Genomic DNA, 13,972 nt, shown 5'->3' with positions numbered 1-13,972 from the left:
CCAATCAAATTGTACACATTCATAATTACTTGTCTTGCATACACAATTAGTGTATTTTATACAAAAATTAGTCTTGGGATTGCACACCTAAATTGGGCCTTCATTGTGTAACCAAGTTATTAAGGAGAATTGCTACAGTAGGAGCCTTAGTTTTGAATTTTCTGTCTTTTGTGGGTTTAAAATCCCTATCTTATTTTGTATTAAAACATAGAGATTTTTGCATTGATTCTATTTAGAATGGAGATGCTCTTTTAAAACTTTTAGAACCAAAGAAAATTAACTCTTAGTAAAATGTGATCAGCTAGATTAGAAGAAAAGAAAAAAGAAATTCTATGCAAGGGGAAGAGGAAGAATTTCTAAAAATACCTCCTTGTTTTGCTGGGTTTGATCTGGTTGCCATTGTTCCAGTCTCATTCACAAAGGTTTTTCCCACCCTATATAGTACGTTCATAAAAGATACACATTGTCATGGTACAGTTACCAAAACTAAGAGATTAGGGCTAGCTAAGGGACATGGGAGCATGTGACAGGAAGCTGCATTTACAGATAGCATTAAGTCATTGTACTCACAAATTTTAAGAAAACATTTCCCAGTTCATGCTGAGATTGAGGTTCTGGTTGTAAACAAAATTCCAGGGCAGCCAAGAACTCCTTGTGAACGTCAAGAATGTCTTCGATGTTGGAAAACAGGATCTGAAATACCAAGAGAAATCCAGTGTTAACTGTTGATGAAGGTTGGGGTGTCTTATTAAAGTAGAAGTGCCTAAATACGGTGCCTATCTACTGCTGCCAGGAAGCAATCAAAATCAATAGGAGTGGTTGCATTTTAAAATGTCTCTGGGGTATGGATGATTATGTGCCTTTCACATTCTCAGCCTTCCCCCAGGGAGGATCTTAGTTTTGCTTGTGCCATTGACCTATGTAAATAAAGATGAACTTTCCAAGGCCTGATAATCATCATCGGCCTTTGTCAGTTCTATAGAATGTTTCTCACAAACTCTCAAGAAGGTAAATGGGAAATACCATGTGGGCTCACAAAGGCCAAACTCACATTAAAGGAGATGGGCAAAAAAGTCCTCTGCCTTCCCCTCCCACTCATGACAAATCAACTTTCGGAGGAAACAGAAGTAAGAGGTCATTTGAACACGTCAGCACTTGTGGTCACTAAGGAACCTGTGGTACTTTTTGCACAACATGAGGGGCTAGCAATAATTTTCTAGGCAAACTGGAAGGAGTTATTATTCCTATCCTTTAAATAATTATGATACTATTCACTTATATACACCATTTCGTCTGACCCTGCAATGCAGTGTTGCTGTATGCTGTGAAACAGCAGCCATGTTCCACACCTTTCGTGTATTTTACTAGTGGACAAAGCATTTCCTTCAAACACAGGACCTACTTTTTCAGACCAAAATTAGGCATGTATTTACATAGTCATAACTACACATTAAGGGCCTGATTCCCAGCTTGCACACACACACACACACACGTGCACATGTAGATAAGGGCCTCAATTCTCTATTACCTTGCTCCTTGTGTTGCTATTTATACTAGAGCAAAATCAATATCACAATGCTTCCAAATCAGAATAGTAGCATTGTACTCCCACTTTGCACAGATGGAAATGGCCACACAAGCTGCAGGGTAATGGAGAATTAGGTCCTTAATTTGGATATGCACTATTGCGTGTCGGTGCAAGTTGGGCATTTGTGCATCCTTTTACTAGATAAGTATCTTGCTAGCCATGTGTGAACACGATTTCTGACTTTGTGTGAGCATCTATGGTAGTGAGCATGCACAACGGCTGATGTGCAAACACACACACTCAGTTCAGGTCTGAAAAAAAGCCCCTGGGGTGTAGTATGCTGACAGAGTTCTCTGGGTGAAAGGTGCTACAAACATGCAAGCTGTATAATATTTAGTTATCAACATATGAAATAGGAAAAGAAACCATGAGTGGAAGTGGAAGTGCAGGGGCTGGAATGCTGCCATAAAGAGAGAGGAGTCCCGACAAACGAGTGACCCAGCTAGGTTAAAAGCATTGGCAGTCTCTAGAGGACAGGCTTAGCAGGCAGGCCTTATACTAGAGCCTCATCTGGGATATGTGTGTTACACTATATTTTCCAATCCTTTCTTCTAACCAGGCCTGTGTCAAAGGGAAGGAATGCGGTGAAGTCAAGTCATTTCTCACACTGCAAACAGCCTCCTAGCTCTGGCTTCATCAATAAGTGACACTCTTGTGATGTAAACAATACCAAGGAGAAATGACTTCCAGTTTCCAAACATTCACTGGGTGAAGTGCAGGAGACTCAGAAGCTTCCAGCACTTCCCACCCCACATTTTAGCTATCAGGCATGCTCTCAGGTTGCAATATTGTGCATTGGAATTTACCCATTGGCTATGATATCACAGGCTTCAGCCTGAGTTAATGTGATATTAGCCACTCACGGGAGGAACCACCTTGAGCTCAAGTACTAACTCTCCCCAAGACAGGTATGAAGTCCATTTCCTCCTATGGCCAGTTTGTATCTGGTCCCTGCCAGCATGTGCAAGATTGAGGATTCAAAGAGCCTTCCACTCTACATTAAGGATAGACACAACTGTGCCCTCTAAGGCAGTGGTGGGCAACCTGCAGCCCGCGGGCCGCACGCGGGCCATCAGGGTAATCCACTGGCGGGCTGCGAGACAGTTTGTTTACACTAAGCATCCACAGGCACGGCCCCCTGCAGCTCCCAGTGTCCGCAGTTCGCCGTTCCCGGCCAATGGGAGCTGCGGGAAGCGTCGTGGGCCTCAGGGACGTGCTGGCCACCCTTCCCGCAGCTCCCATTGGCCGGGAACGGCGAATCGCAGCCACTGGGAGCTGCAGGCGGCCGTGCCTGCGGACGCTCAATGTAAACAAACTGTCTCACGGCCCACCAGCGGATTAGCCTGACGGGCTGCATGCGGCCTGCGGGCTGCAGGTTGCCCACCACTGCTGTAAGGTTCTCAAGGGGGCAGTGCCATAGTCCTCTGCCGCTCCACACTTGTTGGCTGGATGTGCAAAGGAGATCATGCTGCATCCTCCTAATGGAACTGCATTGTACTTGCTCTTCCCTTTCACTGCAAGAGGCTCAGAGCTTGCCTTAGAACAGGGGCTCTCAATCTTTTTCTTTCTGAGCCCCTCCCAACATGCTATAAAAACACCATGGCCCACTTGTGCCACAACAACTGGTTTACTGCATATAAAAGCCAGTGCCGATGTTAGGGGGTAGTAAGCAGGACAATTGCCCGGGGAAGCTACATTTTTCAGGCTTCATCTTCAGCCCCGGGTGGTGGGGCTCAAGGCCCCGAGCTTCAGCCCCATGTGGAGTGGCTTCGGCTTTCTGCCCTCGGCCCCAGGGAGTCTAGCTCTGGCCCTGCTTGGCGGACCCCCTGAAACCTGCTCACGGCCCCCGAGGGGGCCCCGGATCCCTGGTTGAGGACCACTGACTTAGAACACTGTAGCCCTGCACCATCCCCAATGCAGGCCTGTGTCTTAGAGCCACCATTTGGATCAAAAAGAATCAAGCATTCCAACATGGCGAATTTGCACTATTGGCCTTTGAACAGCTCGCTGTGCTCAACCACAGAAAGCAGAGGAAGGAGGAGAGGAACACAAGCTTCTCTCTCCACAGAGGGACTGTTTGTTTGCTTCCAGAAAATTCCCAGTGCAAATCCTAGCAGAACATACCACAGCTCTCCAGCTCAGCTGCGACCGATGTTATGATATGTTAGCCTCTGTTGCATGGCCAGGAGGAAAGCTGTGCCAGAAGGAGATTAGCAAGGAAGAGGAAAACATCTGTCAGGCATGACTTTACCCTACAAGGAGCAGTCTTCAAGGGGGTATTTTATGATCCAAGGAATATCTGCTGTGTAATATACTGTGTTCTGTGATGGCCAATGGAATCCAGGCTCCTTAGGTAACAAAGGTCATCTGAGGAGGCTAAAAGGGGCAGAGGGGCCTTCCCTAACTTTGCTAAAAAGTCTGTTTGTTTGATATGAAGTTTCTATTTCCCAGCACTATGTCAGGGATCTGCAGCTGGGGACTTGTCTACCCACAACGGTTGTGTCGCTTTAGTTATACCGGTACAGTAAAAGTGGAACAACCCTCATAGTGTGGCTGCAGTTATAGCCATATACCCAGTGCTTTATACTGGGATAGCTATTCCCATATGGAAAGGTGATAAGCTATATGTATGTGAGGCACCTTTATGGTGCTATAACTGCATCCAGACTAGGGCTTGTATCAATATAATTATTTCAGTAAAACATCACCCCTCAAACCAAAATAGTTATATTGGTACAAAAACTGTGTGTAGACCAGGCCTGGGACTGGTCATTTTAGAGGTGACACAACTGGTGTCCAAGGTTCCCTGAACTCTCCAACCACCTAAAATGTCAGCTGTAGGAGAAATCGACAGTGCTAGTACTGACAGTGTTATCCCAGCTGGTCCTAAAAGACATTTTCTTCCTTTGCTTTGCAGTGAATAACAGTCAAAATACTCTAAACTTCCCTCCAGACATTCGCACTGCAGGAAGAGGGAGAGGAGGAGAGAGATTCGTCTTTAAACAGGCTTCCAAGCCATTTATACACTCTCCACAGTATGTGCCACCAGCCAGCCAGGGTGCTAGCTATCTCACAGCTCCCTGGTAACCAGAGATACAGAGCACAAGTGGCCACCTGCCTCCACAGGGCACCAGTGAGGAACACCATGGGGAGGCCAAGAAGAAAAAGCTCCTGGCTGCAGGAAAGACACTGAAACTGCTTCTGGTGGGAACAGAAAGGAGGAAATAACGTTCATACTGTGCTGCTATGAACCCGCTTCCACTGTAATGTAAATAGGCCCTTCATTTCCAAAGGGAAGCTCTGTTCCTGCAAGCTGGTTAAGATAATAACCATTAATAAGGAAGAGCCTTTAAAGACTTCATCATGAAAGTCCTCTGGGCACCTAGCGAAAGAATAAACCGAAAATATAATGGTGCATCCCCAGAGAGGTGCAATGGAACTTCAAGCACAAATCCATTTAATCATCAGAGAAAATGAGGAGTTTTCTGGATGGGCTGGTGGTTGTTGCATTTGATTATGAAACCGTCATAATTAGCACATGTTTTAATACTAAATGAATAATAGCAGCAAGAATAACATTCAGCAACACCTTTGTTCATTCGTCAGATCTGCAAATTGGTGTGTGGGTTTATTAGTTTATTTTTTACATATTTTGCAGCACGCAGGATCTGTAGTCACTAGTCACTGCATGTGTTATTCCCCTGAACACGTGCTCTCCGCTGATGGGTAACACTTCTGCCTTGCTAACAGGTCAGGCTAGACTGCACAAGGAATGCTTAGGGACTCTTGCCTTCACTCTGCCAACTGTGGCAGCCTCAGTTGCCCACTTGTCCGCTTCTTTCTCAAGCCTCTCCATGCTTTTCCCAACTCTCCCTTCCCCCATGCACAGGAAAAACTCCCTGGTAAAATCTGTACCCTTTTTCTTTAAAATCCCTCCTTCTAACCCATCCTGTTGCCTCCCAATCATTCCCATGTGGCACAGGTGGACTAAGTGGTGAGCTGTGACTTCTACTTTTTGGCTAAACTCTGTTCATTTTATTGTTATCTCATCTTGCCAACCCACCCCCACATCATCTGGCTTGGTTTGTGCCACCCGTCTGTCCTGTCTGACATGTAGATAGTGAGTTGTCTGCAGCAAGGCCTACTGTTACTGACTGCACACCGAATAGCACAACAGGGTCCTAATCATTGATTAGGGTCTCTAGACATTACAGTAATACTAACATATGAAAGGGAGGAACCAACTCTGGGGAAAACAAGGGGTGTTAACCTCCTTGTTCATGTCATGATGAGGATGCTGCTGCTGTCACCTTGTTCTATTACTGTCAGATCCTCTGCTCATTAAAGCTCATGGCAAAGCTTCCGTTGATGTCATTGCTACAGGAGCAAGCCCCAGTTCAGCTGATAAGCCTTAGATTAATGGCCGAAGCTCTAGAACTTCCATTTCTTCCTGCCACAAATTTCACTTGGCTACAGGTCCCAAAAATTGTTTTTAACTAAAATTCCTACAAGACAAATGTCACTCGCAACGTGTTCATGAAGAACAAATGAAAAACAAGTGTGAATATGACCTATGGGTGTTTGGTTTCTCATTCACTGAAATATTCATGAATAATTTCCCCCAGGATTCTCTGCCACTAATTATGAGTTCTTCACATAAACTAATAAAACTGCCAATAAAATGAGAAAGCTGGAAGAAGTACCTTGATATTCTCCTCTGTTATGTATTTCTCGGCTTTGTCCACAGCATTCTGTCTGATTCTGTGCAGAAATGCCTGAAGGAAGAGAAAAAGGGATTATTTTCAAATGGCTTAATACTGCTTGAGTTCACTGCTTGTGCCTTCTGGCTTTTCCCTAGCATCCAGCCACACAAGTACGATGTTATAACACAACGGACCGATCATTTCTGAGACTTGAATCTAAACCTACTTCATGTCATTACTAGGACCGTTAGACTGAGCTTAGCATTCCAAGTACATAAAAGGCATTTCCTTAAAGATGTTTGGTTTTTGCCTTGTGACAAATGTCTTTCCTCAGAAGCTCCACTGACTCTTTTTGACTTAAATATCTGTTAGCACCGGCAGACCAACGTGAGGAACTGTTTGTTTATTCTCTTGAAGGCTTCCTCTCTCTCCTCTGACTTGACTTTGGGAGGCAAAATGCCTGTCTCCCATCAAGATATATGTCAAGGAAAAGGACTGCAAGGAACAACAAAGGATGTTCATGTTGCAGAAGCTGAGGGCATGTCAGAGCTAGGAACTGGGGCTATAGACAATCTCAGTATACCCAGAACTTGGGGAAGGGAAATGGAAACCTGCAAATGATGTCTGGGTTGCATTTTCATTTCCATTTCATTTTACTTGGACTAGTTTAAAGGTGCAGTCAAAACAATGTCAGAACTTTTCACCCCTGCCCAGGCTCCCCCATTCAGTACATCTCTGGTTGTGAAAGTCAATCCAATAAAAAGCTCAGGTTCAGATACAAATGGACAGTGATTCCAATACCCATCTTAGATTTCTGTTCAGGTTACTGCTAGTGAGGGACTGTCTGCATTTACACTGAATATATCTGACCACAACATGTTTGATCCAGTTGAAAGGATTTAGCAGAGGACATTGGCGATGCAGTGATGGGGTTAAAAGCCTCCCTTGAGATGAGGAGAAGAGAATTTTACCCTTCCCCTCCAAGGCATCTTGGCAGACACAAACACTTGAAGGGGAGGCTGACTGAGTGGGAACCCAGAGGAGGGAATCTGCTGGGATCAATTAAAGTGGTACCAACATAAAAGGGGAGAGAGTTTTTCCTGTCTGTCCTTGTTAGTGGTTTCTATACGCACCTCCTACACAAAGGGCTGAGCCCTGGGGAGTGTTGCAAGCAGGAGAAGAAGGGGCTTTTCTTACCCACCTGAGACAGAGGGGGATTTGTGTCATTCCTTTGTATGTATGCTACAAAGCTGTCCTGTTACTGAACGATACTAAAAAGCCTTTAAAAGCTGGACTCTTTCTGAGCAGTGTCTATGTCAGCTGATGCAGATCCAGCTAATTTTTGATTCGGCTTCATGTGGAGCTGGGCAACTGCCCATAACACTACAGGGAGCTGTGTTGCTGAATCAAACCTGTGGCCTGTGACTGTCTCTGCCTCTAGTTTCTTGGCTTGAAGAGTGTAAGCATGAGCCATTTATTTGCCCTTCAGTACTGCATGGGCACCACTATATTCCTGCTCAGCCCTGGCCCTCTCTCATTTGTTACTATTGGACCAGAAGGGAGAAGAGAATCAGAAGGTGTTCAGACACTACAGGGATGGATGCCAGTACACAATTGACAGCTGGATGGATGGAGAGACAGATTAGGCCCATCATGTATATATATAATTTCCAGAGTATGGATTCTCAACCTAGGGTTCACAAACGTTGGGGTCACAACCACCTTGCTTTTCCCATATGGCTACATGGGAAGAGGATCCTGACTAGATCCCAGCTAGCTATGGGGAGTTGGGAGCAGAGTTCCAGGATGGGAAAGTTTGAGAACCACTATTTTTAGGGGACAGAACATTTTTCTGATGACCCAGGAGCCAGTTTATAAGAACCCAGCCAATAACCTTAACCAGTAAGATTGCCGAACTCACCCACAATGTTCATGTGCTTCCAAATGTCCTGGCAGCAACTGGGGAAGCCACTGGGATTGTTTGAGATGAACTGTTTAACATGATGAGCAATGGAACCAGGATCAACAGGAAGTATGTGGGGGGGGGGAGAATATGATGCCCCCCCAGCTCCAGCACTGGGTGTGATAGCTGTGCACTAATTAATAGGAGCCAGATTTATATGAGACAGAAAAGCTGTTTCCCTAATTCTAAAACGATAAGCCAAGCAGGGACTCTTGGCTTGCTTTAATACAGGTTCCTCTCGCTGTTTGGAAATAACAAATCCAATTGGAATAATTAATTAATCTACACAATTAGCGAGCTCCACTGGTGACTAATATTTACCAGCATCTAAGTCCCGGCAATGTATATTTCTAATAATAGAAAGCTGGTAAGAAGAAGGTGCAAATCACATTAGCTGTTACGGTCTAGTCAATAAAAAGCAGAGCCTGTGTTAATTTAAAAAACAGCTTTTCTGTGACGCCTGTCTGAAAAGATCATTTAATATGTGTGTGAGACTGAGAGAGCGAGGGGCACACACAGAGAAAGTGAGATGAAAAAATAGCGAGACGCAGAAGGAGAGAGAGAGAAAAGAAGAGAGGGAAAGGCATGCCAGGGGGAAGAGAGAGAATCAGCTTTGTAGACAGACTGTCTAGTCTGTTCCAACCTTCTGATCATCTTGATGTGTATAAACAACAATCTCTCCAGTGTCACTGAAACAAGACAGTTGTTAAATGAGATTGTTGGTGTTGTTTTTTGTCCTAGAAACCTAATAGTTTTGCGTCCAGTAAGTCCGGATTTTTATGGTTACATTTTGAAAAGTTGGCTATCTATTCACTGGTTTTAAATCCCTTTTCTTCTGAAATCAAAGTCTTTTTCAACAGTCACTCAAGTCACTAAAGAAAACGATCCAAGTGGTTAAAGAACAGCCCCACAGCTAACGTATCATGCTGTGTTCACATGACAATGCTGCCTTCCTTCCAACCTGCTCCCAAATATGCTTGGGAAAATAAGTCCTTCTCTAGAGACATTTTGTTAAATGCTTTGAGTCAACGCATCCCATCCTTTGCAGGTAACTACCAGTTTTTACCTGGCTTAGATCACATCTGCACCAGCATCATCTCCCATTCAGCAGTTGGCATAGGCTCAAGTGCCCACAATACATATCTTCTTTACCATCCAACATCATCAACAGTACCATCACCCTGGTACCTAGAGATGAAGAATAACTGGCTGAAGTTGAGCCCCGGAATGACAAAGGTGATGCTGGTGGGAAGAAGGGAGCACTTTGAACAACCTGCCATGTCCATAACCTCACCCTCCATTAAGGGCATCAGCTCTCTTAACATTCAAACAGGCTTCTGCTGTGGCATCCTTCTAGATACCTAAAGATCTGGGGATGCAAAAAATGGCCTCTTCCATCTCTGACTGGCCAGAAGTCTGTATCCCATCCAACTCTGATTTGGCCACAAAGCCATACATTAGTGACCCCTTCACTTAATTAAAAAAGCTTCAGTTGGTTCTGAAGTCAGCCACTGGTTACTCAGAATCCAAGGCTGCAAAGAGCCCCGGCTCCGCACTCTTCACTGGCTACACCATGAATTCAAGGGTTTGGTCCTGATGCCTTAGACAGGTTGTCAGAGGAATTGTCTCCCTCTGCACAGTCATGTTCATCTATAATAGCTGTGCTTCTCTAGGATAACAGAACCATCAATCACAAGGGTGAGACTCATAAACATAGGGAACTGAGCTTTCCAGGGTGATGGAATTCATTCACACCAGGATGGCCAGGAAACTCACCCCTTCAGAATCAAAGGCAAAACTCACTTATTTGACTTGTTTTAGCCTTCCCCAAATTATAAAGAAAACTATGGGATAGTGGGGGAAGGGAGAGCAGCGCAAGACATACAGTATAAGAAAGTTATAAGTAGGACTGCAGATTTGTCATGGTGGGAAACATGTAACAGATAATGTGATTTTCTCATTCGTCCATGACTCATCTTTGCATCTGTGATTTTAATAAACTCACCCTGCAGCAACAGCTCTTGCGGTTTTTGTCCCATGGCCTTGGCTCCCTGCTCTGGGCATTGCCACTGGTGTGTGAGGTCACAGTGCTGCTCAGGTTTGGCCTGGCTGCCTCTCCACTGTCATGAGGGAGGGTTGGCCAGGCCAAATCTGAGCAGCACTGTGACTCCATGTGCCAGGTTGCAACACCTAGAGTGGGGATCTGGGCCCAACCCTCCAGGACAGGAGCTGCAGGAACAATCACTGCAGGTTGCATGTAGGTAGGGTGACCAGATGTCCCGATTTTATAGGGACAGTCCCGATATTTGGGGGCTTTTTTTTATATGGGCTCCTATTACCCCTCACCCCCGTCCCGATTTTTCACACTTGCTATCTGGTCATCCTACATGTAGGGTGAGAACATTATCCAGCCCTCCCCTGACCCAGGCCCCTCCTCCTCATTTGTTATGGCATTTTTTAAATCAAAAATCACTTCTACTAAATTTTCCATGACTGCTCTGTGATTTTTGATTAAACAATTCTGTGACAAATCTGCAGCCCTAGGTATAATCAAAAGTTAAACTCTGAAGGCGCTGAGGTACCATGGCAGTGAGCCTGGGATGGATGGATGGACAGACAGTAGATAGATACTTTTCCTATTCTATCTGCCCATATACCTTAGTCTTGTGCAGTCAGTCATTACGCTGGGTTTTAGAGCAGCTTAAACTCAGTGGCGGATTACTGCATGCACAACAGAAAAGAGGGAGGAAATGGTAGCACACCAGCACAGAGAGGTAGAGCCTAGCTCAGAGTACTAGGACTACACAACGTCTAGAAGCAAATGGGGAATCACTTGAGTCAATGGCACAAGCCAGATCAGTAGGGCAGATTTTCCTTCCCCTCCTACTTTTCTTGAAGCTCAAGGTTCCTTCTTCCCTGTGTGCGTGCTAATCGCTCGGAAAGCAGCCCATTGCAGAAAAACAGCCCCTGGAGGATTTGTTTTTGTTTAAAACTCTGCTGCTGCATCAACACCATATTTATTTGTGCACTGTGAGTCTGTGACTCGTTGCCTTAAAGGTCTGCTGGCTTTCCAAACACAGTAGGCCATGTCTGATTCACCACACATCACGCATGTTTACTCAAGGTGCAAATGCCTCGCAGGATTCAAGCAAACCTATATTAAGCAGAAGAGACTATGAAGTGAAATGTTTCCTTTCTGTACCACGTTGCAGGGCAAGCTGCATCATGCATCTTTATAAGGATAGGAAAAATAAAATCATTTCCATCCTTACACAGACTCACAGGGAAACTCACACACACTCTTGGAATATGCAAACAATAGTTACACGGATATTTTCTTTTCATCAGGCCAGATTTTTTTAATGCCTCCCTTTGCATGCAAGTCTTACGCCATTCAGTCTATTACACTGGCAGTCCACTATCACAACTGCAAGTCATTTAGTTTGAATTGTGCAACTCAGAACCTCCACTGCATGTGGCATTCAGTTTAAGGCATGATTTGCAGAAGGAGTCTTTCACAGATGGATAATCACATTGGATTCCCTCTGAAATGGGTTCTGAGGGGTTCTTGTTGCGTCTTAAATACTTAGGCTTTGTCTCCATGAGGAAACAAGGTGTGTTTTTACCACTTGTTAGCGAATGTGTTAACTAACACATGGTAAAATTTTAGTGTGGACAAGGCTGTTGTAGTTTTAACGTGTATTAGTCGGTCAAGTTAAACATACCTTAGTGTTTAGTTACAAGGTGTTCGCTAACGTGGTAAAAGGACACTTATTTTCCTAGTATAAACATGCCCTTATACTCAGCTATCTTCCTAGCTCCCCATTTTCCACCACAAACCACTAAGAAGGCTTGTTAAAACCACACTCCAAGAACTTTCCACTCCCAGCCCTCAACAATACTCACTTCCAGACACATGATCATTGCAACCACATTCAAAACTGAGTAACACTTAAGAAACTAGCCCTATACCTAAAAAGAACAGCACGGTGTTTGGGTTAGCAGAGTGCCTGGATTAGCAGTAGCTGCATCCTTTGCATTAGCAGCTCAAGTGTCAGCTGCACTCGAATGTCAACCCCTCCTCCGCACCTGATGGGCCAGCTAGCTCCAGTTTAAAGCACCACTTCCCTCGAGCTAGGACTGGTCTACACTACAAAGTTCTGCCAGCATAGCTATGTTGGCTAGGGAGGTAAAAAATTCACACCCCCACAGGAGACATAGTTATGCTGGCAGAATCTCTAGGGTAGACACAACTACACAGCTATGCCGACATAGGCTCTGTAGTGTAGCCATGACCCTGCAGATTTGTGTGTGTGGATGGGAGTCAGGTTAGAGGCCAAACTTGAGTTATATCTCTAGCTAATAATGCAGTGACAACAAGCGTTACATGACCACATGAAATATACAAAGCAAGGACAGGCTCTCACCAACTCTAAAATCAGAGATCGCAAACTAGCAATAAAAACAAGGAGTGGACGACACAGTAGAAAACAAAGTGGGAATGGCTCTGTAACCAAAACAACAGAGCAGAGATTGCAAGGAGACTCAAGCTCAACTTCCCTACCCAAAATACAAAGCATACTTCCTCAAATGTTCAGGAATAGAAAGAGATTTCCAAGTAAATACAAGGAAGAGAAGCTGTGCATAACTCAGGGAGAAATGAAAAAGGGAACAGAAACAGCCAAACAGCATGGGACAGCCCACCACCAAATCAGCAATAAACGGTAACTCAAAGTGCAGTATTATGAAGCCTGTTCCCTAGACAGGTAGCTGATGCCATGTATTGGCTTTGATTGATATTTGATAGACTATTTTTTAACTTTGGTAATACTCAGGTTTGAATTAAAGCAACCCAGCACCCTAGCCAACTCCTTATGCCCCCTCATGGCCCCACTCCAGCTAGGTGGGGGGGGGGGAGCAAATTTCAGAGTTAAGATAAAGGAGCTAGTTCACACTTCCTGGAGCTATTGTTTCAAGCCTTCTGCAAACTCAGACTGCATCAGTTACACTCAGGCAGGGGCGACCCATGCCCTGCCGATAGTGGGGGAGGGAGGGAGCGGAGTGAGGGCAGCCGGCTTCAGCAGTGTTACTGACCATGCTCAGTCTGTGTGAGCATGCTCATTACAAGCGAAGCAGCAAATCAGAAGGGGGGGGGGGGGCGTGACCCAGCCTGCCCCTCCCCTCCACGTATCCCCTCTGGCGCAGGTCACATTTCAAGCTTTTCTTTGCCTCTATGAGGAAACAGAAACACATTTTCAAATGAAAGCTGAGATTCTGATCTCATCATGTGCCTTGAGAAAGTGGGGCCCTCATCACAGGCCTGCAGTTTCTATACCTTTATCTGGCCCTGGCAATGCTGGGAATAACTCCTCGTTCCCATAAAAACCCTGTATTTGAATGTACAACACCTCCTTTCTCTTCTCATTGCTTCGGTGAGCACTGCCACTGCCCTTGGGTCTGCGCTTCGGATCAACTGGGACACCAAATTGACACTGGTATAACTCAATTGTCTTCAATGCAGTTGCTCACAACCTCTTTGGGAACCAGGGCCGGCTCCAGGCACCAGCTCAGCAAGCAGGTGCTTGGGGCAGCCAACGGAGAGGGGCGGCACGTCCGGCTCTTTGGTGGCAATTCGGCAGCGGGTCTCTCAGTCCCTCTCGGAGCAAAGGACCTGCCGCCGAATTGCCACCGAAGAATGAAGCTACCGCCGCTGAAGTG

The 13,972-nt window shown here is 45.3% G+C and overlaps 1 protein-coding gene across 3 annotated transcripts in view; it reads right to left on the bottom strand.

Annotated features, from left to right (window-relative positions):
• Positions 1 to 13,972, bottom strand: part of PREX1 (phosphatidylinositol-3,4,5-trisphosphate dependent Rac exchange factor 1) — a 222,263-nt gene that overhangs the window by 128,388 nt on the left and 79,903 nt on the right. For all 3 annotated transcript variants that reach the window (XM_024207459.2, XM_024207465.2, XM_024207472.2), the window contains exons 2-3: positions 6,292 to 6,363; positions 571 to 693 (exon numbers count right to left, since the gene is read on the bottom strand). In XM_024207459.2, coding sequence (XP_024063227.1) covers positions 571 to 693; positions 6,292 to 6,363 — 195 coding nt within the window. The remainder of the gene's footprint in view (positions 1 to 570; positions 694 to 6,291; positions 6,364 to 13,972) is intronic.

Source organism: Terrapene carolina, unplaced genomic scaffold (genome assembly GCF_002925995.2).
Source record: "Terrapene carolina triunguis isolate 2854851 unplaced genomic scaffold, T_m_triunguis-2.0 Scaffold130, whole genome shotgun sequence".
NCBI classification, from domain to species: Eukaryota; Metazoa; Chordata; order Testudines; family Emydidae; genus Terrapene; species Terrapene triunguis.
The sequence above is the reverse complement of the archived record's forward strand: the minus strand, read 5'-3'. Positions and strand labels throughout refer to the sequence as shown.